General features: G+C 46.9%; 1 protein-coding gene across 1 annotated transcript in view; it reads left to right on the plus strand.

The window, feature by feature from the left end:
* Positions 1 to 7703: 7703 nt before the first annotated feature.
* The window catches only part of KIF5C (kinesin family member 5C), a 150073-nt gene continuing 137765 nt past the window's right edge, over positions 7704 to 20011 (plus strand). The window contains exon 1 of the mRNA XM_053670705.1: positions 7704 to 8205. Coding sequence (XP_053526680.1) covers positions 8080 to 8205 — 126 coding nt within the window. The 5' untranslated portion in view covers positions 7704 to 8079. The remainder of the gene's footprint in view (positions 8206 to 20011) is intronic.

A 20011-nucleotide genomic window follows, 5' to 3' on the forward strand; every position in this document is an offset into this window, starting at 1 on the left:
ATGGGTGAGCTGGAAAGCGGGTCCCCCACAGAGGAGCCCTGAGACAGCGGCAGCGCTGGCTGCATGAGAGAGCCTGTGCTGTGGTCCAGCTAAGCAGTGCCTGGATTCCTGACCCACGGGAAAGTAGCAAGTGTTGTTTTAAGCCACTAGGTGTTGGGGTAATTTGTTACGCAGCAATTGATGACGAACACAGTTGTTGAAAATAAGGATCCTGGTCTTTGGGTGCTTTTTTTCAGCCTCTGTTGCAGAAAACCTCACTTCATTTACTGCTTTGAAAAGTAAAGGGGAGCCCTGGCTGGTGCGGCTCAGTGGATTGAGCGCGGGCCTGCGAACCAAACAATCGTGGTTCGATTCCCAGTCAGGGCACATGCCTGGGTTGTGGGCCAGTTCCCAGTGGGGGACTCACGAGAGGCAACCATACATTGATGTTTCTCTCCTTCTTGCCTTCCCTTCCTCTCTAAAGATAAACACATAAAATTAAAAAAAAAAAAAGAAAAGTAAAGGGGAATCTCTATAGGAAAGCACATCAACCTTGGAAGTCTCGGTGTCTTTATTTAATGTATTTATAAGAAATTGATTTGCTGAAGATGCAGCTCTGTTTCTCTGTGTGGGTAATAGAAAACATGTTTCTATTTATCCTACCTTCTCATCATGTCTGGGAGGATGGAGCTGCTTACTAGAGGAGACCCCTGTGTTTGCTGAGCACAGTGATGAGTCTGGGGCTGTGGCCCTGGGACAGGGCTGGGGCACCAACAATTGGTTCTGCAACAGGCAGGGCGAGTACAGGGGAAGTCGGGACCCAGAGAGAGGAGAATATGGGGTATCGGGGAGAAGAGGACCCTCCATGGCTGCATGATGGATATGGGACTTTGAAGACAGGAAGTCTATTTCAAGACATGATATTTAAGTAGCCCACTGTGATTCCTGGTACAGTTTTGGCAAAGTTTGCATGACTTAATAATTTACCTGGGAGTAGATAATGATGATGATGATTTTTACCAGTGTTGAATTCTGTCTCCTAATGGGGCCTGAGTGGACTTAGACACACAGTTGCTGGAAGATGAGGGAATTGCCAGCATTCAGGTCACACTGGGCTTGTGATGAGCCAGTCCTGAGAAGGGCAGGGGGGCTTTGTACCCATCCCCTCCTGGTCCCACCCAGGCCTGGTGCCTGGTGCACTCATGCTACCCCGAGATTGCCAGTGCTCATTGACAGGTGCCCCCTCCCCACCCCCAGGACAAAGAGTTTGTTTTTTTCACCATCGCCCCCCCCCCAACTGCCTCCCTCCTCAGACTCAGTGGTTCTCAGTCTTATCGTCTAGAGCCTGAACATTTTTCTGCATTACTACTCAAGGTCTAATCTAATCAAATGGATCTCGGTGCGTGGGCGAGCTCTCCCAGAGCAGAAAGGGCTCTCTCCGTCAGCTCAGCTCATGTCATCGTACAGGGGACAATGGTCTTTGCCTTTTCCCTGCTGAGCTGGGTTATCTGGACATATTGAACCGAGGAGATACATTTTAAAGAACATCCAGATTTTCTACTCCACGGCAATAGATTATTTTTGCAAGTTTTAAAGGGATTTTTCAGCATCTTTAAAAACATTTCCTCTGTTCGTTTGGTTTTTAATCTTCACGAGAGCCAGTTATTTTTGGTACGTGTAGAAATGGAGCTGGTCTGGGCAATCAGGAGTGATTAAACCCACACGGGCCCTGCAGACCCCGGCGTTGGAGTTAAATGGCTATCCCAGCGACTGCCGAAGACAGGAGCTGATGCGAAAATTGGAGCAATTACCTAGATCACTCAGGCAGAAGAATTTCTAAGGCTTTTTTCCTTGAACAATCCAGATAATTGCATCAATTTACACTTTTAACTGGCAGTAGAGACTGTGACAGAAACGCTCGCCAGGAGTGGGCTGAAGAGAGAGAAGCAGAGTGTTCAGAAAATGATTCTGATCACTCAGGAGAGAAAATGGGAGTAGGGGTGATTCACGCGCTCTGGCCTTGATTTCTATCAGGCCCAAGCAAGTCTAAGTGAGACTGTTCATTGTTGCCTGAATGGACCAGATCATTCTCCACTTCCTCTGCCCTCTCTGCTGTGCCGTAGGGGCCACGCAGGTGTCAGTCACTGGTGCATCTGAAGCCGCTGTGGCTGGGAAACTCCGAGTCTGTTTGAGGCCCTTACCCTGTGCTAGACGGGGTGGAAACTCCTCAGTTCACTACTGCCCTCAGAGGACTGTCAATTTCTGCTCGGAAAGACTTTGTGAGGTTAGGAAGGAGCCCAGCAGTCACTGTCCCCACAGAGACTGCCACCCCTGTTCATTTAACCAGGAGCACAGTTCAGGGCAGCGGGACTGGGTCATGACCTCAAGCAAAGGATTCCTTTCATGCGGACTGTGGGTGGGAGATTCATGCTGGGGACTAAAAATCCAGTGTTGAATGAGTTAATGAATGATATAGAAATGCATGAAAGATATATTGAGTGCTACTTTGTGTCTGTCATTATACCAGGCTTTAGAATAATTAACCCTATATTAATTCTTTTTCTCATGCTTTCTTAGGAGGGGGTGATTCCCTCAGTCTTTTCACAGTTTCTCCTAGACATTTCCATAGTATTTTCTCACATATTTCTCTTCCAACTCTCACTTATCCAGAATAGGTAATATTTTTAGCACCATTTCACCAGATGGGGTAAAAAAAATAATTCAGAAAAGTCAAATACATTTTCCAAAGTCATGGCACTCGTTAGCAGCAGAGCTGGAATGAAATATGTAGGATTCTGAGCCCAGGGCTCCATCGACAATGTGATGTCATTATTTTCAGGTTCATTTATTCATTGATTTGTCCTTGCCACTACTGTGATCATCACGGACACGATCGATCATTCAGAAAATATTTATCAACCGTGTAGATAGTACCTGACCTGTTGTAGACCGCTCTGCCTGATTTTAGGAATTGTATCTCGACCCCTTGTGGCTAAGGGCGATAGACGACCTTTGGACTGCCAGCCGCAGGAGACAAAGCTTGTCTCTGGTAGCAAACACTGCCTCAGTTCCTCTCCCTGCCCCCAGAGCTTGGTTGGAAGTCAATGATGGGTAAGACCCCTCACAGCGGGGGGCAACCTAAGCTAGACTTGATCACTTGGGAGACCTTCATGGAAGGCCTGGGGTGGGGGGAGCTGCAACAAAGAGCAATGGATTCTCACCCCCCCTACCCGGGCTTTGACATAGGTCAAGTCCCCATGTTCTCTGGGAGAAGCACTGAAAACCTGATGGGGACAGGTATAGCTCCTTGGCTTGCTAGAATGTGTGGGGGTTGGGGGGTGACAATCTGGCATCACAAAGAATTCCTGATAAACCTGTGAAATCTGCTCTACTTTTAAAAGTGCTTTCATTCATATGTTAAGGGTTTGAGCAAGAAACCCTAAAACTCTCTTCCTGACAGACTCTGACTCAGACTAAGCCCTCAGATTTCTTCGAAATGTTATGTAGTGTTTGAACCCTGCCAGCCTGTATTCCCATGCATTACAACCCAATAAAAGCCCTGGAGCAGGAAGCTTGGGGCCTTTTTCTCCTTGAAGAAACTGGCCGCTGCCCACTTCTCCTCCCCAAGCAGATCACGTCATGTCTCGCCATGTTCATTCTCATCTGTGACACTTGGGAAGACTTGCGAAAGTTGTCCCCACACTGATCCCCACAGGAGCAAGACACACACACAAAGCACTTAACAGGAAGAAGAGCCCCGCGACATGGGATGACAGACCGGAGAGCAGCGCCAACAGCAACGGGGATGTCGCTGCAAGGCCGCTGGCACTCCGGCACCGGGTCCCGGGCACTGGGGCCTGGGGAGGCAGGCAGCCCCATGAACCAGAGCTGCACAGGAAGGTGTTCTCCTTAGGATTCAGTTTCTCTTTTTTTCAATGTTATTTATTTAAAAAATTGAGACATAATTGACATACAGCCTTGTGTTAGTGCAGGTGTGCAACATAGAGATTTGATGTGAAAGGGTGACCGTGAGAAGGCCTGTCACCACCCGTCAGCACGAGTGGCACAGGGTTTCTCCTTCTGACGGAACTTTCGAGATCTCTCTTTGCTGCTCTCATAGGTACAGTACAGTATTATCGACGCAGTCACCATGCTGTGCACTGCATCCTCATGGCCCTTTTCCCTATAACTGGAAGTTTTTACCTTTTAACCACCTTTACCCACTTTTGTCTTCACCCCACCTCTGCCTCTGCCCAATACCACTATGTTCTCTGTATCTGTAAGTTTGGTTTGTATTTTTTAGGTTTTACATATGTGAGATCATATGGTATATGTCTTTCTCTGTTTGACTTATTGCACTTCGCATAATGCCCTTAGGGTCCATCCATGTTGTGAATGATAGGATTTCATTCTTTTTTATGGCCGGATAATACTCATAGATATGAATATTATCACTTACATATCTATGAGTGTATTTTATATATACATTTTATTTATCCACTCATTGGTCAATGAACATTTAGGTTGTTTCCATCTGGGCCTCAGTAAATAACGATGCAATGAACAGTGAACACAATGAACAATGAACATGTAATAGAAGAAATTCTATTTCTTTATTGTAGTAAAATACATATAACACACACCTTACGATTTTAACCACCTTAAAGTGCGCAAGTCAGTGGCATTAAGTGCATTCACAGTGTTGTGCAACCGTCACGCTACCTAGTTCTAGGACTGTTTCATCGCCCAGTGGAGGCCCTGTATCAGGTGGTTTTACAGAAAGCCTTACAGACTCTGGAGGGACAGCGGGGACTTACAGAGGGAGACAGGTGAGAGGAATCCACTGGGCCTGTAGTGATACAGGGTGGAGCCAAGGGGGGGCAAAAAGAAAGATTTGGAATGGTGTCCAGAGTTCAAAGTGTACAGGAATGTTGGAGAGACATATAAGATGTCCTCACCCTCCCCTGGAAGAGACAAATAGAGCCAGGGACATTGAGGGCTGTTTTGCATAGCAACAGTTTTGCAGCTAACCTCTGGAATGATTATTTAACATAGCTATCACATTTAACTGGTTTTATAGATATGTTAAATAGCTGTGGCCAAGTTTTGGCCAGCGAGAAGGGAGTAACCCAGACGTGGCAGCCATTGAGGAGAGAGCAACGTGGTTTGGGGCAGAGTGAGGACCCCTGCAGTCATGTAAAAGAGAGCCACGCGGTTTCAGCAGAGTGAGGACCCCCTCGTGGTGAGGTGAAAGAAGGAGCCATGTGGTTTTGGCAGAGTGCAGACCCCCTCTTTCCCAGGTGAAAGGGAAAACCACGCACCTTTGCCAGAATGGAGATCCCTGCAGCCAGGTGAAGAAGAAAGCCACATGATTTTGGTGGAGTGAGAACCCCTGCAGCTTTGGTAGAAGAGGCCCACGCGGCTTTGGGGTGCCCCCTTTGGCTGCGTGGCCTGGAAAGCAGGAGAGACTTTGACTGGAACTGGGTACAAAGGACTCTTGCCAGTGGACCATGAGAGGGTACCACAGTACTTTGGATTAACTCGAGATCCTGTACTGACACAGCTGACGGTGCCAGCGGCCTGCAACACAGACGCGTGCTCTTTTCCTGAATTACGGTACCCGGAGTTGGGACAGTGGGAGAAGGGAGTGCTGTGAGGGTGTAGGTTGTATACCCTAAAGGGCTTTGATATTTTAGTAGAGGCATTAAGCCTAAATAGCATTAAATAAACATTTCGTTTCCTTTTCACAAATCTCTGGCATTGAGAGATGTCTTTCCAATTGGCAGCGGACAGAAGAGCCCAGTAGATATTAGTATTCTGTCCTCAGGAAGGGCCCCTGTTGTGTAGCAGTTTTTGGCATCCTTAGGTGGGCCAAATATTGCTCCCTGCCCTTGGAACTCTTGTTCTGTAACAAGAATTGATACAATATTTCCAACACTTGGCGAATGGCAAGGAGTGAAGGTTTGAGAAGCAAAGTACTGAGCAGAAAGGTTGGGGTGATTCATGCGGATCTTCCTTGTAAAACAGCAGAATTTAGCCTTTCCTCTCCCTGTCAGGGTCACCCTCCTCTAATAGCTCCTCTCCTCAGTGGTTTTGTTCCTAAACTCCCTGTCAGCCCTGCCGTGCCTCTACTCTCGCTGCTCTGGTCACCACCTGCATGTCCAGGATTCTGGTCCGCCTGCAGTGTGCTGCTGCTGCTGCTGCTGCTGCTGCTGCTGCTGTAGCCACGTGGGCCTCAGCCAGTAGCTGGTGGGGCAGGAGGCCCTTTTTGCAACTTATGCTGTGATTAATTCCACCAAGCACCAGTGACATAAGACTGTGTGGTGCAGAAACTTCACTGATGGAGATTACCAGAGGGAACGATGTCTGCTTCTTTGGGAACCTTCCAAACACGGGATTCCTCCGTGATCTTACAGAGTCCCTGCCAATGGGTGAGTGGTCCAGCAGGAGACACCAACCCAAGCTCAGGCCAATTAAAGACTTTCCCTAGGATTTTTCAGACTAAAACTCTGAAACAGTATCTATCCTTATCTAGTGGTAGAAACTGAAGAATGAAACCCAGAGGTTGTTGGCAGGTGGTCTTCCTGACATTGGAAGGATGATCCAGAGTGAGAATGAGTGAGGCCAACATGAAGAGAACAGGGACTAGAGGGGCAGAGAGAGAGAGAGTGAGTCTCGGTAGCCTGCCCATACTCTGGCCTGGCTGTTTAATCATTTCTTGAATAAGCAAGATAAATCTATATTCTTCTGATAAATATTCCTTTTGCCCAGTCACTACAGTTGGATTTCTATCACTTTCCATCGTAAGAGCCCTAATACTTAGTAAGAGGCATGAATGGGTGACTCCAGGAGACCAAATGGCTTAAACAAGATAGCAGAAACAAGCAGAATAAGAGTGAATGGAGGGAGCCACAAGGAGTTTGGGATTTGGTCAGTGTGTAAACATCTAGACAAGAAGTGGCAAGATACGAGGCTAGTAAGTAGGAAGAAACCTGTTTGTGCACCTGGGTGTATTTTGTGAAGGATTGGGGACTGGATCCTGTATATATTCCGTACATATTACAGGATTCTGGAAGGTATTAGGCAGAGGTTCTGTGAACTGTACTATAACTAAGTTATTAAGAGGTTCTTAACCTGGGAATCATTGGCAGGCTTCAAGTTGTTCCTAAACCCAATTAAATAGTATGAAAAACAAATCTGTGGCTGTGTATGAGGTTGCCTTTGTTTTCTACAGTTTGAATAGGTACCTAACTTCATCAGATGTTAAAGGAATCCCTGACCTGTGCTATGAGCCCTGGCTAATGTGGCTCGGTTGATTGCGCGTCATCCCTTAAAGCAAAAAGGTCGCTAGGTTGGATTCCTGGTCGGGGCACATGCCTGAGTTCCCAAGCAGGTCCCTAGAGAAAATGCTCCGTAACTGTTCAGTTGAGATGTAGAGATAATATAGGCCTGGTTATTTACAGAGATTTTAACCGGGAGTATCTGATATGAACTCCATCCTGTTCTTGACTTCAGCAAACAGACCGGATCTGCAGGCCCCTGAAAGCACCAGTGCTGTCTCAGAAAGCCAACTCCAAGCATCCTTGTCCTTCCACCTGCAGGTGGAGGGACTACAAGTCCCAGGATGCTCCCCTTCGCAGCCCGGGAGGATTTCTGCAGTGACGTTATTGCCCAGGCGGCCAGGGGAGGGCGGGAGCGTGGGGCCGAGGGGCGGGCCGGGGAGCGAGCTGGTGCTGATGCAGGATGGCTGAGCGCGCAGGAGCCCGGGAGGTCTGAGCCGGGCGAGGCTCGGTCCCTGCGCGTCCCTGCTCCGGCCGCGTGGTCGCCGGCAGTGGGTCTGGGCGCAGCGCAGGGCCAGGGCGGGGCCGGGGAAGGTAGATCTGCAGCCGGTGGGCCGCAGGCTGATAGACTGCCCACCTACCCGGTCTCCGAGCTGCCGGAGCTGCCCATCCTCCGAATTCGCGATGACCTGCTGAGAAGCTTCCCGGAGGCTGCGGGAGGCGGCCTCGCTGCCGGCGGTGCGTTCGCGGCCTCCGTTCCGGTGGTGCCGAGCCCCGGCCCCCAGCCCCTGCCGGCGCCCCCTCCCCGCCGCCGGCCGAGATGGCGGATCCAGCTGAATGCAGCATCAAAGTGATGTGCCGGTTCCGGCCCCTCAACGAAGCGGAGATCCTCCGCGGGGACAAATTCATCCCCAAATTCAAAGGCGATGATACCGTGGTAATCGGGGTAAGTGTCCAGGGCACCGGCCTCCCCTCTACTCGCACCCCGACGCCCTAGACCGAGCGGAAATGCCCGGGCCGCCCCTTCGGACATCCCTGCGAGGCTGCTTTCTCGGGTGGACTTGACCAGAGACCCGCTGCCAACGCATCATAGTTTCCTCCCTGGCGAGTGGAGGGGCCACATGGGCCCCAGGTGGTGGGGGTGGGGGTGGGGGTGGGGGGCGAGGAAGGGTTCCACGGCGCCATTGTTCGGGGGTGGGGGTCCGGGTGGGCCTTTTGTTCCCCGCCCTCTTCATGCCGCGTGGGTAGTGTGTTCAGGTTACCCTCGAGTCGGGGTGCCCAGGCTCCCCTTTTAAAGTGTGAGCTCTGCAAACCCACAAATGATTCCAGGGATCAATTCGATTTATTGAACACTGCCTTTCCTCACGATCTTAGCAAAAGGAGAATTAAAAGGTACTGGAAAAATCCTAGCCTTGTCTACTACGGCCATCTGGATGCGGCTGCCCCCGGCGTTTCACCTTGCTTTGCGCGCTGAAGGCGGGGGATGCAGGGAACGCTGGTGGCCTAGGTGTCCCCGGGAGGCCTGGTGTCCCTCCGGCTTCTTCTCAGCCCCAGATTGCGTCGGACGTGGAGCCCGAGTCTGACCCTTCCAGAATGGGGGGGTTCCCCAACCTGGTGTCCGCAGACCTTCGCTATGTTTTGTACTAAGTGGAGAGGAGGCCGTGTGCCCAAATCTGTGCTCCTGGAGGTCCCCAAGCGCAGCCCAATAGGCCCACTGTGCAAAGAGCAGAAGTTACTTTTGTGTGGCTAGGGTCCCCCTCCTTCTTCATCTATCTTCTCACCTTCCCCCTCCCCAACCTCGCAGCTGGGGCTGCTGGTGGAGGAGAAAATACCATGAGTTTTTAGTTCTTAAAGGAATATATCAACTGAAATAACTCAGCCTTGACCTCCGCCCCTCCCCCCCTCCGCTGTCCCCAGCGTGTGTAGCGAATGGTGCCCTCTTTGTATGCAAGCGGGCAGCATGGGGAGGGACCGAGTTAATGGGAACCTCCCGATCCCGCCGACAGGTTCCTGGCAGTCCGCTGGAGGCTGCTGATGCAGCCTTCCCGTCCCCAGCATTGATTAAGTGATGTCATCCCGATCACTGAGCATGCTCGGAGTAACCCCCTCCCTCCCATTCCCCGGAGTGGCTGGTGTATTTAGGTTAAGTGATTGACAGGTGACATTTTACGGAGGGTCTCTGCCAGAGTCTGCCAGGCCTTTCTCAAACCAGAGGCCGACGTTTGCCGGCCCTGGCAGCCCCCAGTGTCTTCACCAAGATTGTGCCACAGCGAAGGGCCCGCGGACTAGCAGGTACTAAATGTACCAGTAAGCTGGGTACCTCCCTCCCCCCACCCACCTTAGGCCTTGGCATCTGGGCTTCATCGCCTTCCTCCCTTAGGAAGGCAGCTCCCCCTGTCGACCTTTTCTCCCCTCCCCGTTTTCAGTCTTCAGGATACTGTGACTTCTAAATGCTGTGTGGATCGTCCTTTATTCTGAGGGTTGACCCATGAGGGTCGGAAAGAGATGTTTTCTCTCTGCTTAGTGTTAAGCTGAAGAGATGTATGCTTGAACTATTGATGAGGAGGAAAATTCTGTAATTAATGGCAGATACAGGATAGTGATATATTCATGGCGAGTGCATGGGGGCAAATGGTAAGTTGTCTGGGTTACACCTCTCCGCTGGGATCAGCCTACAGTCTAGGCTTCCGGTGGGAGTTACTGGATACATCTAGTCCCTGCCCCTCGCCTTGTTAACAGTTCCTTAAAACAAGTAATTGTGCGGCACTGGGACATGTTCTGGTGGTCCCCCTACTTTTCTTTTTTCCTCAGACGTTTTAAGGAACAGCCTGCAGAGGTTTCTTCTCCTTTATCTTCTCCTCTTCTTCCTCCTTTTCCTCTTTCTTCTCAGCAACAGACCAGGACTAACAAAGTGGGATAAAACAGGGTGGGGCAAAAGTAGGTTGACAGTTGTGAGTATATGAAACACGGAGTTTATTCTTCTGTTATTTATTCATTATTGTATTTTTCACATGAACAACTGTAAACCTACTTCTGCTCCACTCTGAATGTCATCCTTTTTGATCTGTGTATAAGGCAGAGATCCTTAATCCTAGGGTTTACTTTCTTTAATATTATGCCATTACTCTGTGTATGTATTTCCCATCTAGATATATGTTATTGACCAAATCAGTTAAAACAAATCACATAAATTTTACCATAAAGTGGTCACCATATAAAATAAATAATTTAAATAAAAATTGTGTATGAGAATATGCATGTAGCTCTTCAACTGTGAAGTTAAATTTTTGCTGATCTTACTAGACTCCTTTAATATAGCACAGTTTTCAGTTTTAAGATAAATTTCTTTATTGCAATAAAGCATTCCTATAGAAAGGCATTACCATAATTATACAGCTTGATGAGTTTTTATAAGTAGACACTCTTGTAATCACCCCTTGAACTAAGAAATAGATGTTTTCAGGCCCCCCGAAGCCCCCCTTACATCCCTTTCTGTCATGAATTGCTCCTTCTTCAGGGTAACCAGTATTTTGACTTCTAAGGCCATAGGTCATTTTTTAAAAAACATTATAAAACCAAAGTCTGTGCCTTCTTGTGGCACATATTGTTTGGTTTTACACTTGTCCAGTTCATCCGCACTGTGGCCTGTGGCAGCAGGGCGTTCATCCTCATTGTTCTGCAGTATCCCATTGCTGGAACGGAGCATGGTTTATTTGTCCACTAGCTGTTGATGGGCATCCGGAGAGTTTCCGGTTTGGGGCTAATTGAGACAGAGTTGCTATGCACATTCCTTCATACACATCGTTTGGTGAGTGTGGCTACAGAACAGAAAGCTGCCAAATGCTGAAGTGTGTGGGGACTTGGGCTGGCATGTTCTCGGACCCTCCCCACTCCTAATTAATAATGTGTAACTAAGGGAAATGGCAGTTCTGGCACACTGAGTAGAATGGTTCCCCAGTCAGTTCAGTTGGAACCAGCCCGCATGGCTTAGTTCCAGGGAGAGACTGCTCCCTCCCCACCTGATGGGCACTCCCTTCCTTGCTTGCAGGGGTGCAGGTCATGGGGGTAACCAAAGAAGCCCGGAACCATCCAGAAATGTCAGTAACCTTCACCACCAACAGAGAGCTAGTAAAAAATGAATTTCTGTGGAGTTACTGTTAGTCCAAATTCTGGATCCCAGAAATTCTTTTTGTTTTTGAAATGGGGGTAATTATTTTTTTCTCTCTGAAGTCTTGTTCAAATCTTATGGAAATGCATGCTAATGGGGAGATTTTGCAGGTGGTTTCTAGATTTCTCTTTTTAAGAAAATGGCTTGTCTTGGAGGAATCAGTTTCACCATTCTTGCATTTTTTTTTTCAGCTCTTGTGCAAAGCTTTCTTTTCCCGGACCTCCCCAGCCACTATCTCTCCCCACTTGGAACTCCTGTAGCATTTATTTTTGTATATGATCACATAATCTTTTGCCTCAGATGATTATTAGTTTTGATTATTTGTCTAATGGTGTTTGTTGTAAGCCATGTGCAGAGAGACAAGGATCTTCCATGTTCCATCTCTTTGTGTTTTCCAGGGCCTTTTCCATAGAAGGCACTTAATACATATTTATTGATGTCTTTGAGTCTAGACATCTTTACTTTTGTATGTTTCACTTGTTTTATGGACTTTTAGTTGGCTGTAGACTGTGGGGAGTGGTTAAGAAACAATTTTCAAGAGAAGTGCTATTCCTTTGAGCAGGCCAGGTAAGATAGTGTGTACTAGATTTAAAATGCTGTAGGAAGACTAGGAGAGAACTGCATCCAGCTTTGTTAAAAATTAGGAAACCTAATTGCTCTGGTGATGAGCTAGAAGCGGAGGGTGGGGGTGGCCTAGTCATCAGCAAAGGGAACCCGAGTGAAGTCTACAGAGAAGTGTATTGGATTTACAGCATTTCTCGGAGTACTCTTCCATTGTCTGCTAGAAATCCTGGTGAGTCATCCATTGCCTTGGCCTCTGCCTATTGGTTTTGATGCATCTGTGCTGATGGAGACTCTCATAGAGTACCCTGTTCTCTTAGAGAGAACCTGTAAGGTTCCCTATAAGATTCTTTAGTTTAGGGCTTTCCTTTCATTCTCTGGTTCAAAAAGTCCTGGGAAAGCAGGTCTTATTAAAGATGGGTGCTTTTGCCTGAGGCCATGTACAATAAGTTCTATCCTGTTTGAGAGCCAGAGCAAAACATCAGCCACCAATGCTGAGCTGGTGAGTGGTGTGGGAGGTGGCCTCCATCTGCAGGAGCTCAGACTAGTTCTGGGCAGTGGATGGGTGACGAAGTTCAGGAGCTGGGACAGAGACCAGCTTCCAAGCCCAAGTTATCATTGTAGTGATTAAGGGCTGAATAAGCGAAGAAATATAACTAGAACTTTTCTTTGTGTCCAACGGTCATAGTCTTCACAAGCAAGAACATTGAAGTTTTTTCTTTGTACATTTATACACAGTCAAATCTGTCTGTCCTTTTTTATTGGTGTGTAGTGTGTAGGGGATTTGACCAATACAGAGAGTTAATGTAGTTATGCTGTATTAGTATTCTGTTGGTGCTGTAGCTAGTTACCACACATTTGAGGCTTAAACAACACAAGTATATTATATTATCTACAGTATCCATAGGTCAGAAGTCTGACAGGTCAGCTCGTTTCTCTGTTTGGAGTCTCATAAAGCCAAAGCCAAGGTAGTGTTGGCAGGACTGTGTTCTTTCCTGGAGGATCTAGAGGAGATCCATTTTTTGCTCATTCATGTTGGTGGCAGAATTCAGCTCAGAGTGGTTATAGGACTGAAGGTCCCATTTCCACGCCATCGGCCTGGGCTGCTCTCAGTTTCTAGAGACTCAGGTCCTAGCCACTTTGTGCAACTTAAAAGCCAGGAATGGTCGGGTCCCTCCCATGCTTCAGATTTCTCCTGCCTTTACTTCCGCGCATGTCTCTCTCATCTACTATTCTGCCTCCTTCTTCCACTTTTAAGGGCTGCGTGGTTGTATTGAGCCCATCCCAAAAATCCAGGCTAACCTCCCTATTGTAAGGTTAGCTGATCCGCAACTTTAATTCCATCTGCAAAGTCCCTTTTATTCTGCATTGTTCACGTATTCACAGATTTCAGGGACTAGAGTGTGAACATGTTTTGGGGCCATTGTTCTCCCTGCCACATACCACCCTAACCAAGATACAAAGCAGTTTCCTCCCCCACTGTAGTCAAACCTTCTCCCTTCTCGTAACCCCTGGCAACCACTTACCTGGTCCTCCTCTGTAATTTTGCCTTTTCCAGATTGTCATAAAGGTGGAATCATACATTAAGTACCTTTTTGACTTTGGGTTTGACTTCCTTAACTCTGCATTTTATGTTGCTGCAAGTAGCAATAGTTCATTCTTTTTTGATGCTTAGTATATTCATTCCATTAGATGGTGTATTACAGTTTGTTTATTCATTCAGCTTTTGAACCTTTGGGTTGTTTGCAGTTTGGGATGATTATGAATAAAGCCACTCTACAACTACACAAATAGGTTTTTGTATAAGAATACATTTTTATATCTCTTGGGTAAGTACCCAGGCATGGGATTGCTAGGTAGATCATATTGTAACTCCACATTTAATTCCAAGAAGCTGCCAAACAGTTTTCCAGGGTGGTTGTACCATTTTGCATCCCCATCTAAACCCTAGCATTTTAAGTTAGGGTTTAAATAGTTTACTCAGTTATTTTGTCTGAGTGTTAACAGTGTTTGTAGTAGTGTTGAGATAGGTCAGCCCTTCATTTCTCTGTGCCCTAGATTCAGAGACGTTTACATCACCTGGAACTGGATTGGTGGTTTCCTGTAAATATACCCTCTGAGACCCTGGGATGAGTGAACACGAGAGAGTAGCCATAACCTGGCACATGTCCCTGGAGGCTACTTACTGCAGTAAGCACACTGTCGGTGCTACATAAATGAACGGACTTGGTAGAGAAAGCAGGGAGAGTCAGACAGGACTGAGTATGGATTCACTAGATAGCTGTTAGACTTTTAAAAGGTTGCTTAGCTTCTATGGGCCTCAATGCACTCATTTAAAGTGGGGATAATTACTTATATCACAGGGTTGTTAAGACGAAATGAACTGAAGTCAAAAAGGAATCTGGTACAAAGAAAATGCTCAATATATGCTAACTGTCTCCCATATTTTCTATTTCCCTTGTAATTTTCCTCATTTTCAGAATTATCTTTGTCCCCCAAAATTATTGCCCTTACTAACTTTGGCTACCCCCTAAAATCCCTTCCTATCAATACAGCCTCATCTCTTAAGCATTTGTCCATCCCATTCTCCTGCTTGGAATGGCCACTCTTCTGCTTATTTGTAGAGTTTCTAACGATCCGTGAGGGCAGACTGAGCTCATATCCCACTTCCTTATTTATAGAGCATGTCCGCCATGCCTCTTATCTGCAGTGACTGCATGTAGGACCGTGTGTGTGTGTGTGTGTGTGTGTCCCCATGTAAATTATAAGCTTCTCAGGGACAGGAGCTGTTTTTAACGTCTTTGTCTACCTTACTGTAGTCGTACAGTCGCTTTGTAAGGACATCTCAGTTATTGACGGTTCCTTTCTCTCCTGTTTCCTGCCTGGAATCAAGTCTCGTAATTGCCAGTTTCTGAATTACCTCGTATAACTTAGATGTCACTGGGGATTTCCCTCCGCCTCCACCTGTGCTTGTCTGGCCCGACTCCCCTGTTTAATGACTGTGTTTTCCATTCTCGGCTCTTCTCCCCCCTTCAAAATAGGAACCCTCCTCCACCTTCACGTTCCCTTCAGTCCCTGCCTCAGAATGATCACCTGTGCCTGCTTAGCAAACAGGCGAAAACAAAACTACCTACTCCCAAATGGTTTCTCCTGAATTAAAGAAAAAGTACCTTCTCGGCAGGTCCAATTTCACCTTATTACTCTCAGGTTTTTCATACAGTCCTATTTTTATGGCTAAGAGAGCTCCTCCCTTAGCCCATTTGCTGCACATCAGTCAAGTTCCTTTTAGAAGGAATCGAGTTGTTGAATTTGTGGTTATTTGCAAATATTACAGAGACCCTGAAGACAGTGGAGTTTTAGAGTCATCATGCTGTCATCTCCCCAGCACCAAGCTGGGGAGCAAGTCACCTAGGCCAAGACAGACTCCTAGCGCTGCAATTTCATGGCTGTGTGCACTTGGAACTTGGACACCAGTGCCGGTTTCCTGGCCTGTGAAATGGGGATAATAATACGTTCCACATTTTAGGATTGTGACATTTACAGGAGATCCTGCATGTGGAGTGCTGACCATGGTGCCTGGCATATAGCAGACATTCCAAAACTGGGTGCTACTGTAAGTCCCACTCGTGGTTATTTCTCTGTACTCTTGTCAGACTGACTGATGTTGGGAAAGCCCAGACCCTTCACCATTTTCCCAGTGCCCTCAGGCTATGCTAACAAAAAAATTATTTTGACATTGGTGAAAACAGTAAGGAAGGTGATTGCGATGGGTGTCGACACTATTGCAATAGGGGAGAGAAGCTTGGCTTGACTCCAAACACAGGTGCAAGTGGAATAGGTGGGGGGTGTGGGTGGACAGCAGTTACTCAGAGGGGACGGCAGGGTGTGGGGGTGCCTTCTTGTGAACTGACCAAACAGGATCCTTGCTGAAGGCAGGAGAGGTAACAAGGCATTTAGAGAGTAGTATTGGGGTATTGAGTGTGCTGAGATTTTAAGATTAGGAGATTCTCTCTACACTGCCTTAGCAGCATCCTTGTTAAAAAACTAGATTTTGTAAGGACGGATATGGAAGTCCGAGGTTCAGGCCCCGTCAATAAAAGGTTCTCAGAGGAGCCTGTGTCAAGTTTGGTCAAGGAGCGAGTCTTCACCGGATAGAATCTGGATGCTTCAGTGGGGCATTCAAGGCCCTCCATACTCTGGGCCTGCCCACCTTCCTACCCCACCCCATATTCCATCTGTGCTGCCATTTCTCCAAAAGGTTAGGCTGCTTAATACCTCCCTCCCAACAGCTGCTCATATCGCACATACCTAGGATGATGTCCTCAAAACATGCCTGTATGGTGAGCATCCATTCACCGTTAGTCTCTCATCCCATGGTACCTCCTCTGAAACTGCTTCTGAGCCCCTCTTCCCTTCCACCCTGGCCAGGTTAAACACTTTCTGCTGTTGAACCCCTTGTACCATGCATAACTCTTGGCTGAATTTTCCCCGTACTGCATTTGTTTGGGTATGTGTGTCCTTTCTACCCATTAGACTAAAAGCTAATGGGGTTTTTAGCTATTGTTTATTTATTTCCATTTATGTCCATCTCCAAGGCCTGGAACAGTGCCTAGAACAGAGTAGTTGCTCAGTACAAGATGTCTTTTGAAAGAGATGGAAAAGTGCTGATTCTTTCAGGCTGTCAGATGTCAGAGCCTGGTGATACTTGCTCAGATTTTTACCTTGATGTTTGTCCAGCTCTGGTCACTTGTTTTTCCTACTTGGACATCTTCATGGTTTTTAATAGTTTTTTTGGGAGTTCTAGTATATTTCATGCTCATTGGGGGAAAAAACCTGAAACCATTCAGAAAGCATGAAGGCAAAAATCACTCTTAATTTTATGAGCTAGAAAACACCATTGTTAACATCTTATTGTTTATTCCAGCTCTTTTCTATTCATAAAACAATACATTTTTTAAAAGATTTTATTTATTTATCTTTAGAGGGGAAGGGAAGGAGAGAGGAAGAGAAATATCAATGTGTGGTTGTCTCTCATGCATCCCCTGCTGGGAACTGGCCTGCAACCCAGGCATGTGCCCTGACTGGGAATCAAACTGCGATCCTTTGGTTCACAGGCCTGTGCTCAATCCACTGAGCTACGCCAGCCAGGGCAATATACATTTTGTTTTAAAACAAAGTTATGAGCCCAAGCCAGTGTGGCTTGGTTGGAGCATCATCTCATAGACCAAAAGGTCGTGGGCTCAATTTCAGGTCAGAGCATACACTCAGGTTGTGGGTTCCAACCCTACTTGAGTCTGTACGAGAAGGCAACCAGTTGATGTTTTTCTCTTTCTCCCTTCTCTCTCTCTAAACAGAATCTTCCTCTCTCTCTAAAAGCAACGAAAGTTTGCCCTCGGGTAAGGATAAAAACAAATCATAACAAATATACGATTTTATAAAATCTGTTTGAAACCTGTAGTATACCTCAGACATTAGCATTTTTAAAAGTTATATATAATTCCATCACAGGTCTAATCAATACTTTATTTAACCACTCCCTTCTGACAGACATTTAAGTTTTTCTTTTCTGTTGTAGTCAGAGGTGTGATAAATATCCGTGCCCACATTGCCCTGTGCACTTGCCCAATTATTTTGTTAGAATACATTTCTAGAATTGGGATTCCTGGGTGAAAAGGATATAGATAATTTTAAGGCATCTTTAATTTTGAGAGGGAGCGAATGAGAGATGATGACCTGTCTCTATTTTATACCGTCACCTTGCTGCTTCCCCCATGGAATTGCCCTTTTGTCTCATAAGGCATCCATCCCATCGTACCTGAGCCAAAGTAAATTCTCACAGAGTATGTGCTTGGTCACGCACTGTTAACCTGTGGGTGCAGAACGTGGCCATGCCTTCAGACTTTCAATGGAAACCATAGGATTCGGTAGGCTGTCTCCTGTCCATTTCACTATCCTCAAGGATGTTGTTTTTTTGGTGGTGATCAGAACCTAAATCTCTCTCTTGGGAAGAAGAGAGATGGAGGCCAAGATTGCAGTCTTAAAGAGAAGGAGGGGGCTGTGTCCTTTTTCCTTGGTGCTGATGTTCTCTGGGCAGTGTTAAGCTGAGAAAGGACGAAGTAGCCCCTCGAAAATGTCCTAGAACGAGCTCCCCCCACCTTGATTATTAGGTACATTTAAAAAAACTTATTATATGAAATTTTGAAATTACACTAAAGTAGAAAGAATAACAAAACAAACCCCCAGGAACTGGCTTTAACCATCATCAATAAATTGGCCAGTAATATTTTTTCTATATTTCCCTAAACTGTTCACTCTGTTGTTTTAAACTGAAATCTCATATCTTACATTATTTTATTTCTAAATTGTAATACATATCTCTGAAAGATCAGGGCTCTTAAAACCACACCAACATCATCACACGAAAATAATGCCAAATATTCAAATGCCCCTCCACCATTGCCTCATAAACTCTACATTTGATTGGCCCACATCTGAATACTAGGCACTATTAATTAGAAGTCAGGTGAGAAAGAGATGCTCATACACTTCCCTCTTGAAACAAGGGGAGGCTTTTTGGTACAGAGTCGTGTGTAGCAGTAGAAACACACGGAGCAGTCAGGGCTAATCGATTTCCAGCCCATTTCCTTACCCATGGTCACGTCCCAGTTATCTTTCTAATAAACCAACGCTGGCCTTGCAGCGTCACCCAGAGAGCTATTTAAACAGCTTCATGCTTTAGAGCTTTCCCCTGGTGCTCCTTTCCTTGCTTTAGGTGGCCTGCATGAGCTTCAGGAGAGCAGACTGACCCGTCACTCGTTTATTTATCTTCTAGACTCAGTACCCACCCGTTAGTTTGGTACCGACTGTGCTTAGAGCAGTTCTTGTAGGTGTGTCTAGGGGTCTGAGTATTTTTACCCTTTTAGTCAGTGAATACCCATCCTTGATGTGAATCGAACACTGGGAAATAGATCCACAGAGCTGAAGGGAAAACATAGAGGTGGGAACCTAGTTCAGTGCAACACAGTTTTTTAAGGCAGGAGATTTGTCGTTCTCCTTTAGTCTTTCTTTTCTCATAAAAAAGAACACCCATTTGAAGGGAGATGTGATTGGAGAAAAAGTGCAAACCAAACATCCCAATAATTGACGCTTTAACTTCCTTGAGTGCAGGATATGATATTGTTGGAAGAGCTGCGGATCAATAATATTATTTTAGAAGCACTTTATTTAAAGATCCTGGTTACACAAGGATTGGCAAGTCTCGGGGACTCTTCTCTCCCAGGCTCTCTCGGAGAGCGATCTCTCCCATTTCTACGTCATTTTGCCTCATGAGAAAATGAAGAGCAGTCTGCTTCCATTCTCTGAGGAGGTTATATCATAGCTTTTTTCCGAACAAACTGTCTGGCACCTCACTCCTCAAAGATCAGTGCTGCTTATCTGGGAACCTGGGGAAATAACAACTCCATCTGATATCAGAAACTTTGGATGAGTTGGGGGAAGGGACTTCTATTTCTCTTTCATAGTCACCTCCCGCTCCATGGAGAGGAACAAATGCCAATCTGATTGGTCAGTGTCCAGACCTCTGCTGGTCCTGGTTACTGGTGGGCAGGATCCCGTGGGAGGCGGTCAGTTCCTTCCTGAGTCTGGCCTCCGTGGTAAGCCAGCCTCAGCAGGCCCTGGCTTCCTGGGCTGTCTTCCAGGGGCTGTTTTTCCATGTCTTCTCTGTGTGCTGCCCAGGGGACCAGTTAGGCTGGGTGCACAGATTCAGGCCCATGTGGGCTGGTCTCAGGGTTCAGAGTGGCTGGGCAGCGGGATGGTCGAGTGGTGAGGTGAGGAAAGTCGGAAGCCCACATAAGCCTTCTCATCTGAGACTTAGGCCAGCTTCAGGGTTGGGATGGTGTGTGCTGGTGCCCCACCCGGGTGGTGCCTGGATCCCTGCTGTGTACCTGGATCCCTGTGCAGGGCAGACCAGCCCAGCCAGGGAGGAGGAGGGAGGCTGGGTCCCCGGCACTAATGTCATCAGAAC

Source organism: Artibeus jamaicensis, unplaced genomic scaffold, assembly GCF_021234435.1.
Source record: "Artibeus jamaicensis isolate MK-2021 breed Jamaican fruit bat unplaced genomic scaffold, CSHL_Jam_final contig_603, whole genome shotgun sequence".
NCBI lineage: Eukaryota > Metazoa > Chordata > Mammalia > Chiroptera > Phyllostomidae > Artibeus > Artibeus jamaicensis.